The 27696-nt window shown below is 41.7% G+C and overlaps 1 protein-coding gene across 3 annotated transcripts in view; it reads left to right on the top strand.

Moving 5' to 3' along the window:
* The first annotated feature begins 221 nt into the window (after window positions 1-221).
* DGKH (diacylglycerol kinase eta) overlaps window positions 222-27696 on the top strand; it is a 169590-nt gene continuing 142115 nt past the window's right edge. For 2 of the 3 annotated variants that reach the window (XR_010079655.1, XM_063392161.1), the window contains exons 1-2: window positions 222-448; window positions 6719-6904. Coding sequence is in view for 2 of the 3 variants with exons in the window: in XM_063392161.1 (XP_063248231.1) it covers window positions 392-448; window positions 6719-6904 (243 nt within the window). In the remaining variant the exon portion in view is untranslated. The remainder of the gene's footprint in view (window positions 449-6718; window positions 6905-27696) is intronic. The other variant, XM_063392162.1, reaches the window with a different exon arrangement.

Genomic DNA, 27696 nt, shown 5'->3' with positions numbered 1-27696 from the left:
GCCCAAGGCGATTTGCCCGTGATCCGCTGGGCTGCCCGGGCGGGAGGGGCCGGGGCGTGCGGGACGCCCGGGACAGCGCGGCGGGCGGGGGGCGGGAGGCGGCGATGATGTGAGCCGAGCGGCAGCTGCAGGCCGGCTCCCCCGGGAGCCGGGGCTGAGCCCGGTGGCCGTGGGAGGGAAAGGAGCCGGGCGGGGAGGGAGGAGGGGGCCTGGACAGAGCCGGGGGAGAAAAGGGAGGAGCGGGGCAGGGGTGGGGGGAGGACAAGCGGCGCCGGGGAAGCGCTGCCAGCCGGAGCAGCGGCAGCGGAGGGAGGGAGGCTCAGCCCGGCGGACCGAGCTCCGCTGCCCGTCGGCGCTCTCCCCGCGGAGGTTGGGGACCTGCTGCGGGGTGATGGAGGAGCATGGGTACCCTGCCTATAGCGCTCGCAGCCCCGCCTGGGAGGAGCTGGTAGGTACATGCGTGCCTTGCCATTGCACAGGCGTTTCCTAACCCTTTTTCCTGCTTGTATTGTTCACCCGGGGGGTCGGGCTATCATCCTTATCTCTGCTCTCCAGCCTCCCCCTTCCCTAGACCCGCTCCACAGCACAGCCGACCGCCGGAGGTAGTCCCCTCCCCGCGGGGAGCAGGGGGTGGGAGCCTTTCGCCCCCGCCGTGTCTGGCCATTTGTTGACGAGCTCGTCCCTCTGGGAGACCGGGTTCATTGCCCTTCCCGAGTTTCACTGCCCGGGTGGAAAGCCTGGGATTAGCACCGAGAGCCTTGCCTTCAACTTTGCCGAGGGGGGTGGGTTGTATGTTGGCACCGTTAAACTCCTTCTCTTAGACCAGCAAAAGCAACGTGTCCAAGCAGCGCTGGGAGGCAGTTTCCAGAAAGAGACACACACTCTTTCCCCTCTTTCTTCTTCTGGAGCTAGGCTGGGAATTGCTCCCATCGCGGCGGCTAAGCGGGAAGGGGCTGGGGATACCCTGCTGTCACCCTGCCTTGCGGGGTGTGGGCGCTTTTGGGCCGCTCTGAGGGGAGGGGAGTGCTCAAGCCGGCCAGGAGAAAAGCTGCGGTGAGGTGCCTTTGCGGTTTGTTTAAGCAACTCGAAGACCCTCCTTCCAACCAAAGGAAATCATGTCACCGGCATCCTCAGCAGGCGATAAAATCAGATTTCCCTTTTCAGGGCAGTCTGGTCCCGCTCCTGGGCTTTTCTCCATTGTGCAAACACACACACATCAGGCAGGGAGGGCTAAAAATAGGCTTTGGGTAGCTGCTTGGGCGATTTCAGGCTATCTAAGAGGTCAAGGCTAGGCTGCCTCTGGCCCTGAACTTGGCGAGGCAACATGAAGCATGGACCCGTGCCACTGCCAAGCTCCCCTTTAGATGGCTGTACCGTGTTTTGCTAACTCGTTTTGTTGATCCAGGTTTTACTTGTAAACCCAGTTTCAAAGAGCAAACGGAGGAGACCCATTCTTTGCGTGGCTTGGTGTGCACGCCCTCAGGAAAGCAGCAGCCGAGCCCTGGAGCTACCCACAACGAACTAAGTTCACTCCCTTCCTTGTAGCAGTCACAAATATATTTTTACTATCCTAATTTTTGTTGTTAAGCTGAACATCCCCCTTCGCTGTCCTCTGCAGTCCTCAAGCCCCAAAACTGTTGCCGGAGATGCAGCTGTGATAGGGAAAACAGCTGTATGTGTGTTCCGGTAACACGGAGCTGACATTGAAAGGATCAGGCAAGGGAAACCCGAGATTCTTGCCTGGAGAGATGAAGACATCGTGGGAGGAAGGCAGCAAAGTCAATTCCTGTGAATACGTTATCCTATTAAACAGTGACATTTAAATTGCTGCCGTCATCCAAAACTCAGCTGAAACTCGGGAGGCAGATGGAATGCAGCCCCTCTCTGCTCGGAAATGCAGAGTCCTGGCTGAAGCATCCAAGCCCGTTTCCTTCTGTGCGCACGGCTTAGATAAACAAAGAGCACTTCCTCCCCCCCCCCCCCCCCCATTTCCCCCTCCCCCAGTAAGGGCCAGGATTCGGGTCATGTTCATAATTTCATTGCCACAATTGTTAAAGAGTATATCCATGAATGCAGTTTTAAGGTTAACCATTGCACCAATTTCCTTTACAAGACTCTAATTTCAGCTGATCCACTCAATCCTTTACCTGATAACCTGCTGGTAAAATACGTGGTCTTTGTGGCAAGAGCCACATTGCTCTTTTCATCTGCTCATAAGATGGCTTTTTACAATAACGGGGGCAAAGGGAGATTTAGGTGAAGACCTGAATGATGAAAGGGAAAACACAGTATACAAACCTCTCTCCCCTGCTCTTAAAACACAAAACAAAGAACAGCAAAATAGGGAAAACTATTTTTTGGGTCTGTGCAATTAATAATCTATGTCAGATTATTGGGAAGTGCTTTTCCTACAGCTATTCTGAGAAATAAGTGATGGACATTAAATGCAGCCACAAGTCCTCTGCCAATCAGGATTGGACTTGTCTGTGTACTACTTCAAATTTCTATAAAGTTCTTTCCTTAACTCATAGCACACTTTTTAATGGAAAAACTCTTCCTGAATCCAGTAAGAGTTGTGTAAGAGCCCATGATGGAGCTAAGTAAAAGTGACTTAAAATGTAAGGCTCACCTTGCATTCTTGCAAGGGAGGTTTGGTAGCTTTGTAGTAAAAATGTGCCTAACACATGATTTACAAAGCTCTAGATACAACTTTCATATTTTATATGAAACCTGAGTCTTGGTTTTACGTTACTCTTGAAATGCGTACATAAGTTCTAACACATTCACAAAGCATCTGTTTGCTTTTTTTACCTGCCCTGGTCTGCACCTTTTCATTCCAAAGCATACAACAGTTTAGTAGTTTCCTTAATGTTGTAACCTACAGGTTACAGGATTCCCTTGGCTAATCCCAAACCAGCCACAAGTCATGTAGTTACTTTCTTTAACAGTGGCATGGATACATGTTATATTTTAGCTTCCTCTTTGCTAAGTAAGGAAGTCAAGAAAGAATAGTATCACTAATTCGATCTGCAGAGGGAGTTCAGACAAGCAGATCTGAAATGAACTTGTTCAGAGTGGGGAGCCCAGTTAAAAACCATAGCTATCCCTAACCACCAAAATTAGGAAAGATTCAGTAAAATCTTTTAAACATGATGAATGTTTAAACGTGTCATTAACGTGCCATTGTTAATCTGACACACCATTAGTTCAAATTTCCTCAGAACAACTTTCTGAAGCAAAGGATAGAAAAGTATTAGCCTTTAGTTTACAGATGCCAAAGAGATTAAAAAACAGAGAGAGAGAGAGATGTAAAAATGCTTGTTACAAAGGGAATCAGTTTTAAGGCTGGAATCAAATAGTGCAGTAATCTGTATTATAAACTATAATCTTCATTGCACCTGGAGTGCATGTGTATTTAGCTTTTTTTGTACATTACATATGCATTTTAGTGACACATATCCTATTATTGGGACTCAGTGTGGTTGAGTTAAAATGTCACAGTGTATTATATGTATATTAAATGTATGCAATATCACAGTGTATATGTATATATTGTATATAAAGGGCAGCTCATCAGCTGACATTATTGCCATAGCACAAATGATGTCAGCAGAGCTGTTTTTTGTTAGTTGAGTAATCTTCCTTTAAATGCCAACCTTTCTTTATGCCTCTTATTCCCTTGCTTCAGTTAGGAAATTTAAGGTCATTTCTAAGAAGTGTGAAACTCTGAAGGGAAAACACAGCACGTGCAAATATTGTATGTGTTTTTAATGGCTGCATATAGTCACACATTGTTCAAGAGCCCAACTTGCAGAAGTCCAGGGGTACCATTTGTGCCAGAGTACTCGTAGTTGTGGTCACTGAGCTGAAATGCGCTATCCGATATTTCTCATATTGAATCTGACATTGATCACCAGCTGTGAGATGAAGGGATAGAAGTCAAGTTGTAAGTGCTTATTGAGGTGAACTTCATGGCTACCTTAGGCAGCTTTATCTAGGTAAAGGCTGGAACTGGACCCTGATTATCAATTAATATCTTTGAAAAGAAGTACAAGTGAAATAGTGATATCTTTAAAACTCTCTTTGTGCCTGGGCAATGTATATCTTTGTAGAAACAACTTTCTATGCTAATATGAATGAGTAACTTGTGTATTTTCAGCAATGCTTAACACTTTGTTTCTCCATTTTGGAGAACTCTGTAAACATTAAACAACTTCAGACTTTAAAGCCTGTAATTCCGCAGAAAGCATGATATCATATTCTCACTGAACTGTTCTTCTGGGACATTTTCTATCACTTGCAGACTTAGGTTATTGCAACTAAAATCTTCACATTAAGTAACCTGAGAGAACACTCATAGTACAGTTTTTTTAATAGCACTCTGAAGTTTATCAAGATATGATGAAAGAGACTTGGTTGGAAGTGAAAGGCTAGTGCCTTCTTTCCTGGTAACCACACTTTTGTGTTTGGACAGTCAGGTGAGCCCACGTGAAGATGCATGCTGCCCTCTCCACGGTGCAGAAAGTGTGCAGCAACTAGTGCTCATAGTTAAGCTCTAAAAATGAACAGAATTTGAAGATTTGTATTTATTCTAACAGTAACTACTATTGTTCAGCCAGCACTATTTAATTAAATTGAATTAAACGTAGTCAATCTTGCTTGTGTTCCATTAGCACCAAGTGTTTCTCAAATCACAGTTACTATTATGTGCAGTACAGTAGCATTAATTAGGAAACGATGTCTTGTTGTCCTCTTGAAATATTCAAGTGACATTTACCTTCAAAAGAATTAAGGAATTACAGTGAGACATGTTCTGGCATTGTTTGGTATTCCCAAAATAAAGATGGAGAAGAGGAAGAAAAGAGAGTGGAAAGACACAGTGTCCATAAACACTGCTTTTAACTATATTTATTCCTAAAGAATTAGGAAGAATGTGCCCTAAATTAACCTACTGAGAGCAATGCATACTTGCATCTGCTCAAGTTTTTAAAAATGGAGAACTCTCTCTCAGGTGAAGAGTGAAATAAGACAGAATTAGTCCTTAGTTTCACAATCATTGTGAGACATGGTATTAATGATAGGATTTAGGCTTTATTAATATTTTAATAGAGCACGTAGGTAATTTGATCAAAACCCCTTTAAAATATAACATTAGATTTTTTTAATTTTTAAATGTTACTTTTGATATTTTTTAAAATATAACCTCCACAACTGGTCCTACATGGAGGTGGGTAGTAGAATTGTATTTGAAGCATCTGGTGCAGTAACTCAGAACTAAGCCACAAGAACTCCAAGGCTTCATAGAAATATTTGTATTCCCCCAAAACTACTAGAAATAAAAAATCCAATAAAAGAAATGGGCTGGACTATAAAAACTCTACAGACTATTTGAAATTCAGACTGTGGCAAGGTGTCTGCAGTGTAGGATAGGTTGTACAGTTGTTTACTTTTCCTCATTAAATGCTTTGTATTTAGGTACTGTGGCATTATTAGCATGTTAAGAGATGTCAGTTTCCTTTCTGGAAATATAAATAGAATTGTGGGAATATAGAAGCCACAAGTACTGATTGCTTTCTTATGTTTAATCTGGTCCACGCAGCTAGGAGTTGTGTGTTTTATTTAGTATTGCTGTGATTTAAACACTTATTTGGAACATTGACTACATACAAGCCACAATAATTTCAAAGTCCCACAATTCAGAACATGTGGTGACATTTCAAGATCGTGCGAGCTGCCAGATCTGAGATGAAAAAGGAAACCTGACCCTTTCTTTCCCCAGAAGTAAGGGCTGCTCTTTCACAAAGACAAAAATGAATAGAATAACAAGAAAATTAAGCTATTAGGAGAAAATCGCTGGAAAGGAATAGATGCATTTACTAAAACTGTCCAAGGCTTTGGCGCTGACAGATAGTTACCACGGGGCTGACTGGCTGGAGGAACAGCATACAGATAAGGAGCCCATCGCATCAGATGCCGTCCGTCCAAGTCCGAAGAGACATCCTGCGCTCCCAGGGGAGAGCGGCACAACCCTCGTCCGGGCTGGGCAGGGACTGGGCACGGCACCGCCCGGTCTCGCCATCCTTGCGCCCAGACCCCGGCACTCGCCGCCCTCCGAGGGTCACCGGGCGGCACAGGGCGCACGGGGGGTGCCCGGCAGGGGCTCGCTCCGGTGCCGCGTCCCAGCTCCCGGCCACGCCGGGACATCCCAGGAAGCCCTGGCAGGTGCGGGGGCGCCGGCCGCCCTGCCCGCCCCCGTCGCTGGTTTGGCCGCCCGGACTGGCCCCGGCGCTCACCTGCGGGGCGGGCACCCTCCTGCCCGTGCCGGCCCGGCAGGGGCACCGGCGCCCCCTGCAGCCGGCGGCCGCCCCGGGCCGCTCCCCGTCGGCAGGGGCGCAGGGGGCCCGGCCCGTCCGCCCGGCTCCGCCCGCCGGTGGTGGCCGTGGTGGCCGTGCCGCGGTCCCGAGCAGCGGGCGCAGGCGGCCGGCGCGGCCCGCGGGCCCTGACCGTGGTGGGGGGCGGCGGAAGATGGCGGCCGGGCGGGCGGGCGGCCCCGCTGCGCTCCGCTCCCACTGAGCCCCGGCCGCCACCGCCCCCATCCCCGCCCCCCGCACCGCCTCTTTCCCCACCCTCCCGCACCGCCTCCTCCTCCTCCTCCCCGGGGAGGGGAGCGGCAGCGGCTGCCCTGGCTGAGCCGGGCTCGTGTGCTTTCTCTCGGTAGGAGTCCGGGAAGATGGCCGGGGCCGAGTCGGGGATGAGCGGCGCCGGGATCCCGCTGCAGCCCCAGCCCCAAGCCCCGGCGGCGGCGGCGGGGCCGGCGGACGAGTCGTCGGACAGCGAAGGGGAGCACGAGGGCCCCCAGAAACTCATCCGGAAAGTGTCCACCTCGGGCCAGATCCGCAGCAAGGTAAGGGGGGCAGGAGCCGGCCAGCCCCGCCGCCTTCACGGCCGCTTTCTCCATCCCCATCCCAGAGCGGGGCTAGCCCGGAGCCGGGGGCGGCCGCTGCATCCCGCCCGCATCCCCGGGAGCGGCGGCGGCGGGGGTGGGGGAGCGGGGGTGAGACAGCCGTGCCTCTTCCTTCCTTTCCTCTCCCCTCCTCCCCGTCCAGCTGTTGCGTCCACATCTGTCCCCGGCTGGCAGGAAGAGCCCCCCGGGGCGGCGGGGCTCCGCTTGGCCGGAGGGGAAGCTGCCTGCCCCGGCAGCAGCCCTGCCCTGCCGGGCGTCCTGGGTGTGGGGGAAGCGGCGGGCTGCCTCCCTCCCTCCCTCCTTCCCTCCGGCTCCTCTTCCTCGGCGGCGGGCACCGCTGCCGCGGGGATCCCGCCCTGCCACCCTGCGGCGCGGGTGGGCTGGCTCGGCGAGCCCTTCCTCGCCACTTTCCATAGCCGCCACCCACCCTTTTTAGTTCACCCCGGTGCCGGGGGTGCTGCCGTGCGCCCCACCAGAGCGGCGGGCACCGAGCCTGCGGTGGCACGTCGGGCTCCCCTTCGGGAGCGGCAGTGCCGCCAAGGAGGGAAAGGCGGCTTCCACTTTGAAAGGCACCTCGCGGAAAGAGAAGTAAACTTCTATACATCCTCGCTCGTGGCACTGGATGCGTAAAGCAGCTGTCAAAATTTTAGGTTAATGCAGTTTTTTGCCCGTCTCGGGCTGCCGAAATTGTCTTAGTGGAATTAGCTTTTTTCATGGATGGTGTATTTATTTAATTCCTTCCCCCCTTTGAAATCAACAAACAGGAATTTGAAAGCATAAAAATAATGAAACAGACTTACTTGTTGCGTAGAAGGATCCCATGACTTTCTACAAAGACTGGTCCACCGTTGGTGATGGGGTCTGCACAAAACCCCGTTGGGGAGAGCTTATTGATGCAATGACGTGAAGATCAGGGTTTTTCTTGGAAGTGTCTGTTTAGAGGGGCAGAGTGACTCCGTGCAGGCCTGAACCGATCAGACTTAGGGTTTGATTTCTACACAGTAAGTCATGTGGTGTTGTTTCGTCTACAGAGCACCCATTAAAGTTAGCAGTTTGTGAAGTCCTGCCCGGTTGGTGCTGTTCTTCCCTTGGGCTTTTGCTCCACGCACTATGTGCAAAAGGCAGCCACCTTTAAACAGAAAGCGTGGTTGTTAAACAGAAATGTCACTCTGTTATGTGAGGTGGAAAGCAGTTTTTTCCTGAAACCTCCTAATTGATATGTGTCATTCCATTTTGTTGCTCATTGTTAATTTTGCATTTACAGATGTTAGGCCTGGCTGAAAGGTTATTGTAGTAAATAATATAGAATTGTTGCATTGAGTTTGAAACGTAGTTCTACAAAACCTTTCAGCTTTAACCCTCTTCTGTGTGGCAGTCTTCAGAATGTTTTAAAAGTTATAGAACGTGATGCCTTTATTAGCTGTAGTGGTATTAAGTGCTTTTGAGTGTTTGCTCTCATAGAGGTTGATACTTGCACAAGGAAAACATACCTCTTATGAATGTTATCGACACAGGTTTGTGAGAGTGAGATCCCAGCCAATTCTTGCCAACTGTTACAGATGGGTGGGATATTCTGTATCTGAAGGCTGTGAATGAATGCTAAGCTGGGATCGCCTGAAGATCTAAGACAGCTCTTGCAAGTCTTGCTTTTGCTTATCTTAGCTTGAGTCCCAGTTCTATTTCTGTGAATCAGATATATATAGGAAAAACTGACTGCTGACATAATTGGAGTTAAAATGTTCCTTTACTGGTTGCAATTTACAATAATATGCAACTGCAAATAGAAACATCTTTCTTTCAATTTAATTAAAAGTGATATATCATTGTTAAAGATGAGACCCGTGTTAAATAATTCAGTAGCACTTTATTTTATAACTCACAATGCATTATTTAAAAGTAGCTATATTTAGACAGACAACTCCCATTTAGTTTAAGGGTGTTGTATGTTTGCTGTTGTAGTAGTTGGTGATCAGTGGTTACATGAAACCACTAGAGCAGGGAACATCAGGGAGCTGCTCTTTTACCCAGCTAGTCCCTTTCATTCAAATTAGATTTGTTAAGCTTCACTTACTTGGTGGATGTGTTTGTAAGCTAAGGTTTTAATTAAATGGATTTGGTTTGTCTTACATCTAAGAATAGACTTTTGAAAGAACCCAAAGCATGTATATTACATTTATCATTGATGCTTGTGAGCCATTTAGGACTGTGCTATTTTTCTCCAGAGGTTGCTTATTTACTTACTTGAAGCATTTCAGCGACGTGGTATTGATTCCTTAGCTCAGAACTATACTCAAAAGTCTCTGCTGGTAATTGTTTTTATTTTACTTAAGGAAGATGTTATTTTTAGATGTTTTGGTACAGTTGATCATTTGTGAAAGCTACCATATGGTGGTACTTTGCAGACAGAATCACTCAGGAGTGGAATTTTTTTAATGTGTGTATAACAAGATTTAGAAAATATATGCACAAGAACAAACCCCTTTCACTAGCACAAACAGAAGCCTAAAATCTTCTAACATGTGTAGCTCTCAAAGGGAGTTTTTACTCTTTGCTCTTTTCTTCCTAAATAAAAGCAATTAATTATTTAGCTGAGGGCAGGGGGTGAATAAGAGAATGAGAAGATGAAAAGCAAGAGTACTATATTGGCAGATGTAATTACACCAAAGTTTACTGCCTGCTTGTGATATGCTTATGATTGGTTCACAGTTCTATGTAGAAGACTGTTGTTCAGTTTTGCCATAGCTTACCCACTCTGGATAGCAACTTCCTTGGCAAACTGCTTATTGATTTCAGTGGAACTACTTTTACAGTCAGTTGCTAAGAGAAACAGCTTGGTGATATGGCTGGACATCGTTGTAACTTCTGTTATGGGTGTAGTTTTAGTTTATGCATATCTATCTCTTACATTTTTAGAATATTTTAAAGGCATATGTGTGTCAAAATGTGGCTATTGTTAATTGCCCCAAACAGAAAACTTGAAGATCAATGTGTGTTGGTGTCTGTGAACTCGAGGAGGAGGGAACAAGTAGTGGTGTAAAGGACCAGAGGACTATTCTTTAGGCCAGCATGTTTGTCAGTAGGAGCTGCTTGCTAAAGCCATACTTGGCTGTCGAGTGACACTGTAACTGTAGGTACCTTTGGGGAAATCAGGACCAAAACTGATTAGGACTTTCATGACATTAAAACCAGCATCTTTAAATGTCATCCTGGAAACTTTTGCATCTGTAGGTTTTGTCTGTGTTCCATGGAGGAAATGCCTGTGAATAAATAGGTGACAGGTATCCTGTGAAGTTTGAGCACCTTTGAGCCAAAATTCCTAATGGAAACAGCTCTTGGTTTTGTAATATCTACTTATCTTTCCCCCTCATTTTGGGGGCAAATTTATTTTAAACTCACAAAATAAATAAAACTCATTTATTTAGTACATAAAATGTGTCTCAGTAGGAAAAAAAAATATACATTTTGGTTTTATGAGAACTTTGGAAAACTGTAGTCAGACAGTTTTGAAGTAGTATATGTGATGATACTGGGTTACAAACAGGGTTACATTGGAGATTGAAGTAATGGAAAGTTCTCCATGTGTGTGTTAAATTTGGCTTCTTCATTTTTAAAGATGCTGGTTAAGACAGGCAGAGTCAGTGCCTCCCTTAAACAGATGACTTCAGTTCTTGGGGCTACAGCTCAAAAACTGCCTGTCATCAGCTGGCTTCTAGTTGCTTTAAAGTTAATTGCTGTAGTGCAAAGCACATTCCTTAAAAAGATTGCCTTGCTTCAGTTCTTTATAGCAGGAACGTGTCGAGAAGGAAAGGTTCAAATTGAAGCTCACACTTTTTCTCTTTGAATTCTTCTCACCTTGAGGATTGGCACAAGATTAATAAATGAAACAATCCCTGCATACTTGGAATATAATTGTCAGATATAGTTGTCAGATGAGCACAGTTACAGTTCCCACTCTTGCCTTGAGTACTCTGCAGAAAAACTGGAGATGAAGAGTAGCACTTTTATCACTGGCCTGGCTTCCTATTTTAATGGGTCCATATCCACTTAATGTAAAAGCTCTATTGGATATGTGTTTTGCTCTCAAATCTGTATTGAGTATCTGGCCCGTGTTTATTTTTGCATGAGACAGACATTCTGGAGCAGAAAGTATAATTTAGGAAATGCAAGAACACGTGGTGTATTGAGTAAGATAAATACACTTGTAAGGTATGTGGGACAAAGCTTTCTTCCTCTCCTTCACCCCCAGTGGGTTTTTTTAGTAATGAAATTGCTGTGACATGGGAGATGTTCAGAAGCATGACTGTGTTATAATTAGTGGAGATAATATAGTGTTGTTTAGTTAAATGGCAGAAGTTGTTACTTGAATTTTCTTGTCAGAGTTATTAATATTTTTTTTGCAATCTTAAATCATTACAGAGTAATAAAAGTAAATTAATTAAATTCCCCACTGTGGTTTTATTTGCCTTAACACCAGCCATTTAGGAACTGAGCCTTCAAAAAGTTTCTAACCTTTTCCATATGGTGACATTTGACAGTGCCAAGTCCCAGCAGTCACTTCCTGTTTGTTTCTGGTAAACATTGCTCTCAGTTTACCATAGCTTGTTAATTCACCTAAATGTAAAGTGCTGTGAGTGATACCAGTGTGCAAATGCATAAGCATCATTCTTTGCAGTGTAATCTGCTTTTCCTTGTTTTAATGGTTCCCAATTTTCTCAACTAAATAGTGGTTCATTCCTTTCTAGTTAAGGAAACATGATTTTTTTATTGCACCAGAAGTTCTCAGGAAAATGCCATGGTAGCAAAGTTTACCCCAGTGGAGATCCTTTTAATGCATTAGGATTGTGTGACTCTGCACAGCTTCAAAATGCATTGTAATTGGTAGTGTATTCTGTAACTGCAGTAATGTGAATAGTGTCACTAGCAAGGAAGTGCACAGCAATCATCCTCAACTTCTTGGCACCTGATGGTGTTCACAGAACAGACTGAAGGGTGCTGCAGGATATCTGTCTTCAGTATTCATATTTTCCATAATTTTCATTCTGCAATTAAATTGATGTACTGTATAGCCATTCTTAGTAAAATATCTCAGAAACCTTTTCCCCCCAAAACTATTGTAAAATCTGGCAAATTTGTTTCTCTCACCACATCCCAGGGACTTTAACCTGTTTTTAAAGTGAAATATTCATTAACGTGTATCCTTGATACATGCAACCCATGTATGCACAGGGTAATATATTTGTTTTGATATGGAGATATATATATTTTATATATATATATATATATATATATATATATATAATATATATATGTTATTCTGTTCTAGAGTATGCTTGGACAAAGTAAACCAGTTTTTAGCATTAAATGGTGTGCAATATTTGTTGCTTCTTATAATTGCTCTGTGTCTACATAAGCTTTCAAAATAGAGTCTATTAAAGGAAAATTTCAGACAAAGACATGGTAGTTTGGGGAAGTTAAAAATGACTGAACACACTATATAGAAGCAAGCAGGGTTAGAATGGAAAGAGTTACACTATTTAAGGCACAGTGGTCATTACCATTCCAAATTCTGACACATGTTTGTATAAAACTGAAATGAAATCTGCTAAGGCATTTTAGTGATGCATGTATTGGCAAGCTTAAATTGCTAGCTCAGGACCAGAAAGGAGGAGCTTGTAACATTTTTCAGTAGGTATTTGCAAGCAGGTCTTCAAAGAATGTTGCTTTTGAGGGGTTTTTTGGTGTTTGTTTTTGTTTTTCTTTTTTGTTTTGTTTTGTTTTTTCATTTTATAGAATCTTTAAAGTACTAATGCTATTTTGTACTATAAGATAACACGAATTACACTTCTTTTTTTCCTCTCAGCCAGCTGGGTGAGCTGTGAAGGTGGAAAAAAGATAATCACACTTTCATCTTTAATACAAAATTTTGATTATTTTATGTTTTGTTCCAAGGAGCTGGAGAATGCTTTTCTGCAAAAAAGATTGGGTGAAACACTTTGAGTTTATTTTGTACGTTAAGGAGAATTTGTTTTCTAAGAAGCAAAAGAAGAGACTTTTTCAAGAATAAATGACGTCTGGGAATCCCTTTCCGAGATGCCTTATCTTGTGAACTTCATGTGCAGAGTCCTGGAGACACATAACAGCCACGCCAGAGCTCAAGAAAGGACTATTCTATAGCTGGGTCCTTATCCATGTAAGGTTATATAGATCATTTGCAAACATTTTGAATTGTTTCCAGCAGTCACGTCAGAATGCAGGATGCAAGACTGTTGTATGACTGCTGTATGACTACTGGATGACTAGCTGGACTAGCCAAATTAGTTTGGATATCTAAAGCAGAATGCTTAGAATTACAGTGGTTTTGTATTTGAAGTAGTGATTAAAAGAACAGGCTATCACAAAGCCTTTTTCTGGAGGGAAGTATTGAAATTCTTTCAACTAGCTGAAGACAATAAAAGGCAGCTTAGACTAGTGTTCTAGCTCTGGAACACTCCAAAAGGCTATATATATCTTTTTTTAAAACAATGTTCCTCTCAGTTTCTCTGAACTCTGACCAGCCATGCTTCTTGTAAGGGATCTATAGAAGAACATACATAGTTTGTAGACCTCAGAATCTTAGCAAAGCAAGAAGGTAATGTGTGGATTCATGGATGCTCAGAATACGGAGCTTTGGGTTTAAAAGAATGCTCTGTAGTCAGGCTGTTTTGGTTGTTTTCCTCTGATGGGGATAATTAAGACATAGTTTGATGTCTTGTGAGAGTAGTTCAGTAGCTTACTTGCAAAGGAACCACAAGACCAATATTTTGTTCTGGTTGGCCATTAAATTTTTGAGCTTTTTTTATTATTATTTGTAAAGTAGGGGGAAATGACGTCAAGAACTTCTTAGTCATTGACAGCATGCCTAGTTTTGTTTGGCGTTTTTTCACTGTGATACTTTGGTACCGAACTTTGCCTTTAAGTGAGAGAACTCTTTCTTTCACCTTTGTATTTGCCACCTTTTTACATTGCTGTTTTATCCTTTCCCCTCTGGCCTTGAAAAAATCAGTTGCATTTTTCAAAATCTTCTTTTAAAAACTAAGAAAAAGCTACAAAATACGTGCTACTAAATACTAAGTTCAAGCCACGACTCTCATTTTGCTAGCAATGAAAAAAAAAAAAAAGGCCTGGCTTGGGGATATCCATAAATTATAGTCTCCATATCATACTGAAAAGAAGCTTCATTCTTTCTTAATGTAAACATTGCATTTATCACAGCAAACAAGCTTAATGCTGACCCAAAATAAATATTATTTCATTGATATGCTAAAAATAAGATCACTACATTATATGCTATTTAAAATTAAGGGATTTATTGTAGTACACCATTTGTGCTCATGCTGAAACACTTCAGTCACCCTGTACACATTTATGTGACTAATTACTTCTTAAAGTTAAACTGGTGCTTAAGTGCTCATTAGATGTGGGTCATAAAAGTTTTGTATATAAAGTCAGATCATAGTTGACTTAAAAAACTTTTACCATGTAGAAATTATCATGATATATTGCACAATTATGAAGAAGGAGCAAAAAAAAATATTTTTCTAGCTAAGTTTTTTTGTTTGAATAATATCCCTGTTTAGGATATTTCGCCACTTAGATACTGAAAGCACATTAACAAAACCTGAGCTTGTACTCGTGGGAGAGTTAGCATTATTGTAATGAATTCAGCAAGCTTTTACATTTGATGAGAATTTATTTGTTTATTAGATGGGCAGCATGAGATTTATGATCATCTGGACAATTCATTTCCTTGCCTTTAAGCGCTTGGGGTTTGCAAATTGGGTGAGATCGCACTACTTTATTGTCACTTAGCAACCTGAATAGGGTTTTGAAACTGAGTAGTAGCTTGTGGGGGGCAAGTCTCCCTATATATTTTCCAGGTGGGAAGCAATAGGAGCTCCTCTGTGGGCAGCCACCAGGAGGATGTGTGTCCAGCACTTGCCAGGGTCTTTCTCGCCAAGGAGAACCGGCTGTGCCCTCAGTGTCATTTTGCACTTCTGGCATAGTTCCATGCTGGGAAGATCTGCTGAGGTTTTTCATGCCTGCAGAGATTTAAGTGGTTCTAAAGGACTGTCATGCTGCTCTGGTCAGTTATGTCCTGTTGTGTGGTTGCTTAAATTTAGTAACTGAGTTTGAACGGCTTCAGTTTGACTGCTGGTTGTCCTTACTGCTGCTGTGGTCCTCTGGAGTGAGAGGAAGGTCAGTGGCTTCTCTGCTTGTCAGAAGGGTGCTCTGGTTCAGCTAAGGATGTTGGGAAGGATCAGCATGGCTGATGCCTGCCAGGCAGAGACTTCTTTCCTCCCTGTGCACACTCTCTGTTGACTGTGAGGAGGGGCACATACTTCTGTGTTTGTTTTAATGCTCCCATAGAGGCATCTTGCTTTATGTTCTCTACCTCCTTTCCTGCCTGCTGCTGTCATGGTTTCTTCAGGAATTTGAACAAAGGGTGCCATCCCTTTTCCTTTTAGTCTATGTCTCTGCAAGATTTCTCCCAATAGTTCCCATAAAGAGAGTAACTGCCAGAGACCATCAAGTTTGTTGGGCGTGGAGTCTTGGAGAGGGTGCAGATATGAGTTTTCTTCTTTTAATAGTTTCACCCTTCACTGCCTCCTCCTTCAGTGGTACTGATCAATCCTGGGAGCAGATGGTTCACTGTGGAGCTATTGACTTGAAAATTAATGCACCCTTTTTGCTGTTTTTTTTCAGCTATTGTCATTTTTTGCCTGAAGCGTTAGGGAGCTTCACATGAGTTACTCTCTAGACAAACATTGATTGGCCTCAGTCTCAAAGATCTATTAAAGTGAATAAAAGAGAGCACAAAGGGTAAAAGAGGGTTTGTGAGTCAAGGATCTGAAAGAATATGGTGGTGTTCATGGTGTAAACAGTAATATTTTTTTTAGTTGTATCTAATGGTACATTTATAATACGTGGATTCTGCCTGGGATGAATGCAGAGGGGATGCAAATCTCTAATGGGGAGCTAGTGTGATTTACTTGGGTGTGAGATGAAGAACTAATGTTTCTGATTAAATATGAACTTTCAAGGAAGTAAAAAATATTTTCCCCCTTTGCACAGCTTCTCATTACAGACAAAACCAGGAATAACTTTCAGAGCCATCTATCTGACGTTAGACTTGATTTTCTTTCCCCTGAGTGAAGTTGTTTAAGCAAACCGTCATATAACCTAGAAGCTTGCATTATGAGGGTTTTTACAGGGGGAAACCAGAATTTAGGAAAACCTCTTTATGAAGCTCAGTTGACTTCATCTTGGAATGGTTTTTTTTTTTTTAATTTGGTTATGAATGGATGTTGGGCTAATAAACATGATTCTGTGGTGGTTCTGGAAGCAAAGAAAGAACATTTACCTGTCCAGTCCACTGGTTAATATTTTGTAAAGAGAACATTGACCGAAATGTGCCTCAAAACTATGTGGAGGTTAAGATAAAATTTATACCTGAGATTGTTTGCTCCTTAGGCTGGTGGTCTCCAACCCTCCCTGATCCACTGGCAACTAATCTTTCCGAAATTTAAAGGCAGTTTGCACAAGTTAGGCTCTGTGTGTGTATCCTGTCTACTAGATGACAAGTTTTTCCCCTGTCCAACTTGGTAATTCTATAAAAGGCATTAAAAAATCCTTCAGGCTTCAGAGAGTTGTCAGGTTTCTATCTGTGCCGCTGATGCTACATTGCAAGACTCTGTTCTGCTTCGTCTTCAGCATTTCAAAGGAACTGAAGATACTGGTAAGTACAGAACTTCTGACGAGCTCCTGTCAAAAGCAAGCTATTAAATGTGCTGGCAATGTCAAGCTGTATGTTTAAAGACCCTTCAGTGCTTTTGTCTATTATCTCATGTTACCTGCTGTTGCCAGGTAAATCCAATTGCAGTGAATAGCTTTTTTTTTTTTTAGGGTACATAATTTTTATTCCAGCTTCCTTAAGCTTTGCATTTTTCCACAGTTGTGATCATATGCTTCAGATGATCTTACTTCTTGCACAGAGAGCACTATTTAGAGCCCAGTAGTTCTGTGTATGCAAAGTAGTTCTGTGTGTATGTGCATGCAGACCAGTAGTTTATATTTTTTTGCTTACACTGTTTAGGGTAAAAAAAAAAGATTTTTTTTTTCATATGGTTGCTGTGTGCATCATTGAGGAGGAGATAAAAGAAGTTAACATCATAGGTTCTACTCCTTCATCAGTCAGGGATCTGCTGCCAACAGTTTTACAAAGAGCTCATATTTCAAATTACCCTTTGAGATTTTGATAAATCTGTGTCCCTGAGAGGTTGTCTCACAGTGAGATGTTGGAAATGACAGGGAAATCTTATATTTTTCTATTTGAGTAAAAAGAAATAAAAATAAGTCATAGCCAGGGCAAAAGGCGTATGAGCTGAATTTTGTTCCAGATGATTATACCTTTTCTTTGAAATATACCCCAAGGTTATTTGTAGCTGATCTACAGTTTAAATTACTGTGTGTAGGTGTGACAGGTTATAGAGAGGGACTTTTTATAGAAAAAAATATTTATGAATGTTTTTACAGGATCATAATAGTAATCTGAGTTCGAAGACTCTTTGGGAGGTCATGTGTCCCACCCCCATGCTCAGAGCAGGGACATTTTCAAGGCAACATTTGGTTGCCCAGAGCCGTGTCTCTCTGAATGTCTTACAGATCGATAGAATGTGATTCCTCATTTATTACAAATTAGATACTCTCTCTTCCTTTTACACAACTCTTGAGGATAACCTGTGTCTACTGAGGAAGATTTGTCCGTATTTAAAGGCCTGATTAAATACCTTCAGGAGCAAAAAACGCCCACCAAAAAACCCCAAACCCAACAAACACCCCTCTCTGCCCAAAAAAACCCACCACCAAAACAACTTTAAGAAAGGTCTTAAAAAATGAAAGTGCCTTTCTTCTCCCCTCTCATACCTCATAACATAGGGCAGGACTGAAATGATGTGGTTGCTGTCTATTTATGGATTCAGTAGTGTGCCAGTGTACACTTATTACACCTAATTAGGAGTATTCTAAATAACTTGCTGTTTGCATTACAGATACAGCTATATGATTGCAGATCAATGGCATGGAATTATGTCTTGCCTTATCAAGGTCTAAAGTCTTTCTCTTTTCTCTAAATTAAACCTCCCTGACCTGATTGCTTTTTTTGAAAAGTCTTCCTACTATGGCTGTGATTTATTTGCCATGAGACTGTTTGTATGCTGATTTAGTTAATATTTGAAAGGTAGATTTTGAAGAGAGACTCAGGGCTCGGGGAAGCTGAGATGTGCTATAAAAGAAAACGGCAAGAATTTAAATAGTTGTCCCCTTGTATTTTTTTGTTTGTTTGTTTCTGATGTCATTCTGTATCACAGTTGATGACTTAGGATTTGACAAAGGTGCAGTTCATCAAGATGCAGTTGAGGGTGCCTGGATAGTGCTACACCATTTTCACCATTCTTCCAACATCACTTGGTCTGGCCATGGAGGTGGATACTCACCTCTTGGAGGTGGTAACAGATGACACAGAAGTCATGAGTATGGTACAGAAAAGGACCCAAATAAATGCAGCAACAAAATGTGTGGCACTGGGACTTGATAAAATGTAGACTTCATGACTTCATGGCCATTCATGTTCTGGTTATACTTTTAATGCTTTCCCTCTAGTAAGTCGTTTATCACGGAAATGATTATCAAGCTTTTCAAGCTGTGCAGTTTAGTTGATAGTGTCTTTTGTTTGAGCCCAAGCTTCATCTTTAATTTTATTTGACCTTTGACCATGTAAACTTTGTTGGCGGTTGCTAACACCACTCGTCAGTTTTACCACAGCATATGATGATGGAGAAATAGTGATTCCAGCTCTTCTCCCAAGGAGTTAAGCAATACTGAACCTCGGATCCTTGGTGTGTGCAGAATTTTGTCATGTATGGAAAAGCACTTCTGTGTTTTTCTTTCATTGGAGAGATATAGAGTGCAATTTAAACAAAAAGAAATTTATAGTAAGCTATATGACAAAAAATATGCAGTTTCCACAGAAAAAAAAAAAGATAGTTGGTAGCACTGAATTTTGATTGAAAAATTTGATCAATGATTAGGGCCTAAGAATGTATGCAATGTTGTATTAGAAACACATCTAAAAGAACTTTTGTTCTTTAGGTAGTACACAGTGTATAAAATTATTATTTATCTTGACAGTTACAAATAAGGAAAAATGTTCTGACACCTAAGGTTTAATGGTGACTTTTGTTTTAATTGCTAAATTGCTTTATTCTTAGATGGAAAGGCTGACAATCATTAGCAATGTCTTATAATAGGCTTCATTTTTCTGTTCTTTAGAGCCTCCTACATTTCATTGAATCTGCACTTAATTTTTACTCTAGGGAATGGAGCTTACAGGGGGGATTTCTATACATGCTATCTGAAAATTGCTTATTCTCAGTTTTAACAGACATGCTATGATGTTCTTCATCGATAAAAAAAATTCTGTCCTTTTATATACTGGCAATAAAATGAATTCTAAACTGAAACAAAAATGTGGCCTCGCTTGTTTTATTGCTCAGAGTTAATATATAGTGAAAGCTCATTTGAGAGTATTCAGGAATAAAAGGTGCTCATCATTGCAGTCTCTTGGCAACCTGTGCTGAGTTCATTGCATATAGGCAAGCAGCTGAGCATTGGTGGGAGGTTATCTTTGTTATTTTCACAAGTTGCATAGAGGAGAGTTTGATTTGAAATGTCAGCATCCTGGGATTTGAACAATGGGAATAGATATGCTTAACATTTCTAAAAGCTTCAATGTAAAAGAGTGCAGGATGCAAAGGGCACTCTGCACATTCCACCAGTGCAGTTGAAGTGGAATTTAATGTGTGGAACAGCTTCCTTTTGAAGGTAAATCAAAGCAGAGGCAAAGGATTGTTTGCAAACAAGAAAGAAATTTAAGAATAGCATTTTGGGGACAATGTTTTGGAGTCCTGGAAGTCCACATCCCAGTGAATGCTTAACTTGACTGTCTAAGTGACCTCTAAGTCTTTTGTATGGGGCTTGACATGGGCATAACGTTGCCAATGAGCAGGACTGTTATTACAGCTTCTAAGGGTGTCTTCATGTGTCATCACAGCCAACAGAAGCTTAAGTGAAGGCTTAGTGAAGGAGAGAGTAAGGAAGGAAAGAGGTAATACTTAAATCACTTGTGTGTAAGCTCCTGCTTCAGACAGAGAACCAGTCTCACAGAAATAAGGAATATCTGTGGAATAGAAGTAAGAGTGAGAAGTGTGATTTTAGTTTTGTGCAGAGTTCTTAGTATGCACCTAACCTGCGCTCATAGTAAACAGATTGCATTGCAAAACTTGATAGCAAATAAGAAGCAGGATTTAAGTGCCTATAGATTTTGCTGGCTGCTCAAAATGTGTACCTCAAAATACCATGGGGCAGCTTGCTCAGGAAAATGACCTGTGGGAGTTCCATGTCCAGCTCCGTATCAGGTATTGCCTGTTGTAATGGCTTTGTAACAGCTTTTCTCCCCGACGAGAGGTGCTTGCAGGACAGGCTTTATTCTGTGGTGGATCTTAAAAGGGACAGTATTGCCTTGAGGGCAGTGTTTGGCCTCTGAAATTTTTCATTCTTTTTCTGCAATCTGTAGCTTCTGAGGCTCCTTGTTTGTTTTCCTTGTTTTCTTCAGGTGGATCACTTCCATGAATTTAGTGTATTTCTAATTGCTGCTGTTGGAGGCCAAATAGTAAAATGTGACTGCTTATCTTAAAAGTCCAGCTACCCCTTTCCATCCTTCAGGAGTGAAATGATGATGATGTTCTAAATTTTATATACATTTTGAGGATAAGAACATATTTTGATTTTAAAACATTTATTACCCTAATCATTTGCTACACAAACAGGGAAGGTGTAGTAGGCTGGTGGGATCTGCCATGAGTGAGCTGTTTGCAGTTGTTTTCTGTTCTTGTGGCTTTTCTTTTCTAAAACACAGGATAGCTTCAAAGGGCTTGTGTTGCAGTAAACACCAGGGTAGGGTGCTGGGCTGTGATGATCAGATTTGGGAGAACACCAATCAACAGCTATTTTCTTAGCTGGGATTAATGTCATGACTTGTGGTGAAAGCAGCAGTGTAGAAACCTGTGCTCAGGCAGGATCTGTGCTCTGCCTCTTCATCAAAAGGAGGAGTTATCTTCCAACTTTGGTGAAACAACCAGCCTTTTTGGGGTGTAAGTGGATGCTCTCACCTTTCTTTTTACAGCACATACTTCACAACTACTTTTCCAGTAAAGCTGTGCCTCTGCATGTGGTGGTGATGATGATGGTGATTTTTTTATTGTATCATGCTTTACCATTTCACCTGATAATGTCAAGGAAGTGTCTCTCTGGAGGAGAGCAGTGCTGCAGTGAGGTACCCTTGGTAGCCCTAAATGAACTGATTGCCTTCTGGATCCAGTGCAGCCTCTTGGGCTTTGTTTCTAGCAGAGCTAATTATTTGGGGTATTACGTCATGCTAAAGCAGTTAACTTGCTTCCCGTTCCAACGTGCTTCATTTAGCGATAGCTCACATATCTCTGCAAAATACAGCATTGTATTGTTTAGGCCAGTCCCAAAATACTTAGGAGGAGAGATTTATAACAGGGTGATCAGTTCTGCTTCCTTGTTTCTTTGGTCTTTGCACAGTGGTGAATTAGCTCTTCTGTGGGGATTTCTTCTACACTGCTTGCAGACCTGTTTTCTATTTCCTCCCCTTTTCTTGTTTGTCTTTGTGTTGCAATCAAACTCACCTTTCTGCATCCTAACCAGCCCTTGGTGTTTTGCTCCCTCACTCAAAGTAGTGATTGCCCTAGGAGTAGCCTGCCTTCCTTTCTCTCCGTGCTTATTTAGGAGTGTGGTAACTGGAAGATTACACGAGGAGGGGGAGGGTATTGTGTACTTCCACTTGACCAGGAGAGGAGAATCCACGTATTCTGTGTAGGAACGGTATTTGCCTTTTCCTGCCTGCATGGTACAATGAAGCACCACTAAGCAATGTGCAGCAACACTCCAGAGGCATCTTGGTAATCACCTTACTTCATTCAGGGTCTGAGATCAGTGGAAGTGGAAAATGGCAGGGGGGTTGGACCTAGATAATCTTTAAGGTCCTTTCCAACTCAAGCTGTTCTAGGACTCTACAATACAATGAAGAACTGTCTCCTGTTTTGAACTCTTCATTTTTTTGTAACCTGTGTCCTCAGTAAAGAGTTAGTGTAAAGCTCAAGCAGAAATAGATTCAAAGTGCCCTAGTCCAAGTAGAAATGCTGATACTTTGAGGTGGTCTAATCAGGATCAGAACTTCCCTGGTACAGAATTTTCTAATGTGTGTTTGTTGCCTTTTTTATTTGTTTGTTTTGTTTTGAATTGTCCATTGACCTAAGAAATACAGTTATTGTAACTAACAATACTGTTATAACACACAGTGACAAAATCCAGATAACTCAAAGTTGGGCTGACACTTGATCCTTTACTCACACTATTGTTCCATAATATTTTTTCCTCCATGACATCATGAACTATGAAAGTGCCAACATTTTTTTTTTTTAACTGCTGAGCCTTTTCTTCCTTCATGCTATTACCTTTATGTTTAAAAATAACTTTTCCCCCTTTTTTTCTTTAATTTCTTTTAAAACTGAGTACATTTCAAGAGGAACCTGGTGGCCATGTAAGAATGTTTAACATCTGTGGTGCTTTACCACCACATATTCCAAGCAGTTGTCACATACATTTATCTGCAGGGGTACAATGACATTTTTCTCAGCAGCTGTATCCATGACAACTGGGAAGGTCCATGCCTCCCCTTTAGTTTTCAGAAGAATGTGAATTCTTACCTTCCTAATGAAAGGCCCAGAAGCAAAGGCTATGTGATTTTAATTGTGGCATATTCTCTTCAGTCATTCAATGACCACTCCCAAGTGTTTTAGTATCAAGAAGTACAGAGAGAAGAGCAAGGGTCGGTTTTATGACCTGCAATAACCAAGAAGGAATTGTGCAAGTATTTGAAAAACGAGGGTAGTCAGGAAGTTTATTTCATTTTCAGTATGGAAATCTGTACAAGGTATGTAATTTAAACGCTTATGTTCAGAGATATGCGGAAGAGTATGTAATTTTGAAAGGCATTTTTGTACCACAACAGAATCACTCTCCCTGTGTGCCTAACAATCAAAGTTGCTCCTGAGTAGTGCACTGTCTGTCTGTCAATGTCATCTTTACATCCAGTGAACAGTATGTAAAGTAGTACAGAAGTAGTAGTTGGGTGAGCTCTTCAAGAACACTCAGGATCCAGCAAATCCAAAGTGACTTATTTGCATGCCTAAATGGGACTTGTTGGTGCTGAATGCTCTTGAAAATCTGAGAGTGTTTAAAGCAGTCTGTTATCATGAATGGGGCAGAAAAGATGGGGAATAAACCAAGTAACTTCATTTTGTCTTGAGCAGAAATCTAAGTTCAAGGACAAGGCTAATATTCACATCCTGCTAATATATGGGCTGCCAAAAAGCAGTAATTTCTTAGGAGATGAGATTTTGATTGCTGTGAAAATGAAGGTATAAGACTTATTGCTTTGGGAGACTTAACATCCATTTTGACACTTCTTCATTGTGTCAAAGAACAGCGTACTTTGTATGCTGCTCTCACGAGTAGTTTCTGGACCTCCAAGAAGAACCAACTTATACCAGATTTTCAGATCACTTATTGTTTTAGGAAACAAGAAACACTATGACAGATGGTAGAAGTATTTCAGTTGATTTATTCATAGTTACCTGTATGAATACTGTCTATTTTTTCCTCAGATGAATGGGAGTGTGGGAAGCAGGATAGAAGACAGCTTGCTTACAATTTTCTGCCTCTTGCTTCCTGTGAGGAGTGGGGAGGGGAAGGGGAATTTGTACCTTTAGGTTTTGGTAAATTGCAAGAGAACAGGGAAGCCACAGAAATGGTGGAAGGGCTTCTGAAGAACATGTTCAATTGAGAAAAGCCCTGAGAATTGCCAGTGTACAAAGAGATTTAACCTTACCTCTTTTTAGGTATCTAGGGAGAGGTTTGCTTGCAAAGCTTTTAAATGTTTCACTTGGTAGTTCTGAATTTTCCCTATTTATATGTTTATTATATATTATAGTGAAGTATTATTTCAAAGGTTCAGAGTTGTTTTGTTCCTTTTGCTATGCTCACCTGGAGGAAAAGGAGGTGGAGGATGGCTGGCTAATGGTTCTGTTATGCCATCAAACCTCAGTTCATGGCTGTTTAGGCTAAGATCAAAAGCTTTTCTGTTCCCAGGCAAGAAGAAGAGGCAGCTATGACAGGCTCAGGAATCCTGAAGGACAACCTGGATCCTTCTCTAAAGAGAAATCATTCCCCAAAAGAGAGAACAGCATGTCTGGAGAGGCTGTTACAAAGCCATTACATGGAAAATCTGTCTGTTTACCTATCAGGGTATACACAAGCCTGGCTTATCTGGTGATTTGTGAGAGAAGTTGGAGGCAAGATAGAAGCCCTTGGGAAGGGGAGAGCCAGATTTACATTGGTTTTGGACTGGAATAAAAAGAGGTCTTTTCTACCTCATTATGAAGCTTCTGAACTGTTCCATGAGAGAAAGATCAAAAGACTTCTTGCTGGAAAGGATGTTGGGATAATGTTGTCTGTTTTGTTTTGAGCTCCCGGACTACCAGCAAAAGACCACTGTAGATCTGCCCCAGTGATTCAAATGCAAAACCTTTAATTTTTTCTTGTGAACAGCTTCTTGTGAATTTTAGTGAATGAAGTGGAAGTTCTTAATCTTGGCAAATTCATGGGTATGATAGAGAATATGACCCTCTTATCCTTGCAGGAAATGAAGAAAACCTTGGAAACCAATTAATTGGAAAAGCAATTAAAAAGACATCACATCTGTTGCACGAGCATAGTTACCTTTAACAGAACTTTGATTTTGATTTTGCAGACAAAAGTGGCAGGGTAGGAACTGTCTGTCCTTTTTGAAATCTCAGTTGTTTGAGTGGTTTATTATTGTGGGACTTGTGAAGTGACCCTAGTCCTGGTTATGTGTCCACAGACACCTTCTATTGGAAGTGTTTGACCAGAAGAAATGTAGCTACAGTAAGTATCCATGAGTTTTCAATAAGATGACCCCAGAGAATGACTTTTGGATGTAGCACATTGGCTGGGCATCTGCCAGGCATTTAAGGTTCCTCTCTGTTTCTCAGCTACGAGTGGCATGCTTGGAGGGGTCAGCTTCCCTTTTTGGGGGGGATCTGATGGACAGCACCTGCCACAGTGAGTCAGCAGGGCTGGACTGGCACTGGCCGTGGCATTCCCGCACCTGTCAGGAGCGGGTGCCAGCCAACCTTTGAGAGTGTCAAAGGAAACAACGATTCACAAATAGTGGCACACTCTGCAGTTGGTGTTTTACTGCTGTGCCCTGAGTTAGTGCCCTAGGAATCTCCTCCCACCCCTGTTATTGGGAGCACTGTGCTTGCTTCTGTTCCACAGCTGCTTTTTCTTTTAGCTTCTACATTTGTTACATCATTTCATTGCAAATGATGTTTGGTTTATGCTGAATGCATACCTGATGGAACTACTCATTTGAGTTCTTGGTCTCTATGCCAATAAACAATATACCTTGGCAGCACCCAGCATTTTTTCCCAGTGAACGTGTCAATGGTTTCAGGGACTGGATGGCAGTAAAAACTCACGGATGACCTTGAAATAGATGTATTTTTAATGATCGCTCTACTCTGTTGGGGTTTTTTTTTTTCACTTTGTAGCTTTTTGTCCAACAAATTTATCAAAGCCAGAACTATAAGTTTTCTGAGAAAAAACTGTATGGAGCCATAATTCAATAGTTCAATGAACTTCTTAGTTTCAAACCTCAATATTACTTCAGTGAATCGATTTATCAAGAGAACAGGCTATTTCACTAGAAAGATCTGAAAGAGAGATAATTATCTCTGTAGCTGATTCTGTCTGTCTGTCTTTTGTCCAATGGAGTCTGGGAGCAACTTAATAGAATATAAAGTATTTAAAATTTCATTATCTAAAATTGCTTTCCTTAATTCCATTCACTTTATATGTTGTAACACTGAATTAGTATATATTCTGTTCAGAGCTGCTAATGAACTACATTCTCTTTACCTGGTTACTCCTAGGCTTCTCTAATAAAGTAATGAACTAATAACCTTCAGAGTTGAGGTACAGCAGATGTATCTGGAAAGGTGTCTGGTAATAATGGTGACAATAAACAAAACAGATTGTCGTCTGTTTTGTTACAGATAACAAACAACGTAACAGTGGAAAAGAGTCTAAACTGTGGGGTTTTTTTGGGGGGGTTCTTTGAGAAAAAGGGAGTCTGTTTTTTGATATCAATATAATGTTCTGCCACTTAGGTTGTCACATTATCCAAATATCATGTCCATGCAACATTTATTAAGCAGGTTTGTTTTTAATAATTACTTCAGAAATGCAAATATTAATATATTTTTCATTAGAAGATTCATACTTTTTATAATGCTTTGCCTTCAAGAAATTGCTTTATGATGCAAATATAGATAATATCTGTCATCTGACATGCTTTTAACCATCAGTCTGAATATAAAACCACAGTGCTTTTTGAGATGAAAATAGATTGTCAGAAAAGCTATATGAAAAATGAATTAAAAAGCTATTTTGCTAAACCAGCTTGTTTTATATAAAAGTTGCTCGATATGTACAGCTAACATGAGGTAAATACAGGGAAATGTAGCTTTTGTGTTGTGAATGTGATTATCTCTTTTATAATCTCTAAAAGGAGTAGTTAAGATGGGATTCATGTCTGTTCATTTATTTCAGTGATGCCAAGGTTAGCCATCTACCTTGTCACCTACACTTCTTCTATAGCTAGTGGAAATAAAAAGGTGCTTGTCCAAAGCAATTACTCTCATTTGCAACCCCCATCTTTTGGGCTTCGCTTTTATTTTCCATCATTTTCTATTATCTGGCCAGATTTTATTTTTTCAAGTCAGTAATGGGACTTGCTAACATGGAGTCTGATGGATGCCAGGGATTTCTGTAGGATATTGCTCCTTCCCTTATCCTTCTTCACAGTAATTTAGTTTGGGTGTGTACTAGCCATTCATTCTCTTCTGCTGTAATGTACGTAACTGCTGCAAGTAGTTGGAGATGATCTATTCCGCTTCCAAAAAGGTGACAGGTTTGGTGCTCAGGAGGAAGGGAGTTACCAAGTCCTACCTAGCATTTAGGTCACCTCCTAAAATGCTGTATTAATTACATTAGATTACCTTGGCTGGCTAAATAAGAACCTGAACAAGGTAGCTGTGTATTTGGATGGCAAGAGCAATTCAATCACAAAAACTTTCTGAATGCTCACAGTCAGGTTTTCACTCCCTGTTCAAGGCAAATCTCACAGATCTAATCTTTCTCATGCCCTTTCCCACTACACAAAAGTGACTTTTAATAGGGTAGTTCTACCAGTTTAAGACTGCTGTGTAGAAGTACAGTGTCAAGTGTTTTGTGATTTATTTTGTTAATATCTTCATGCAAGGTATGAATCAAAATAGCACGGGAAAAGGAATTACATTTTCATTTACTAAGTGTATCAGTGAATTGAATTTACACAAGACTTAGTAGCTCAGCATAGGCAAGCACTGTATATGAGACATTAAACTGTTGTTTGCAAAACAGGGAAAATG

This window comes from Prinia subflava, chromosome 3 (genome assembly GCF_021018805.1).
Source record: "Prinia subflava isolate CZ2003 ecotype Zambia chromosome 3, Cam_Psub_1.2, whole genome shotgun sequence".
Taxonomy (NCBI): Eukaryota; Metazoa; Chordata; class Aves; order Passeriformes; family Cisticolidae; genus Prinia; species Prinia subflava.
Note: the sequence above shows the minus strand (reverse complement) of the source record. Positions and strands in the feature narration are given on the sequence as shown.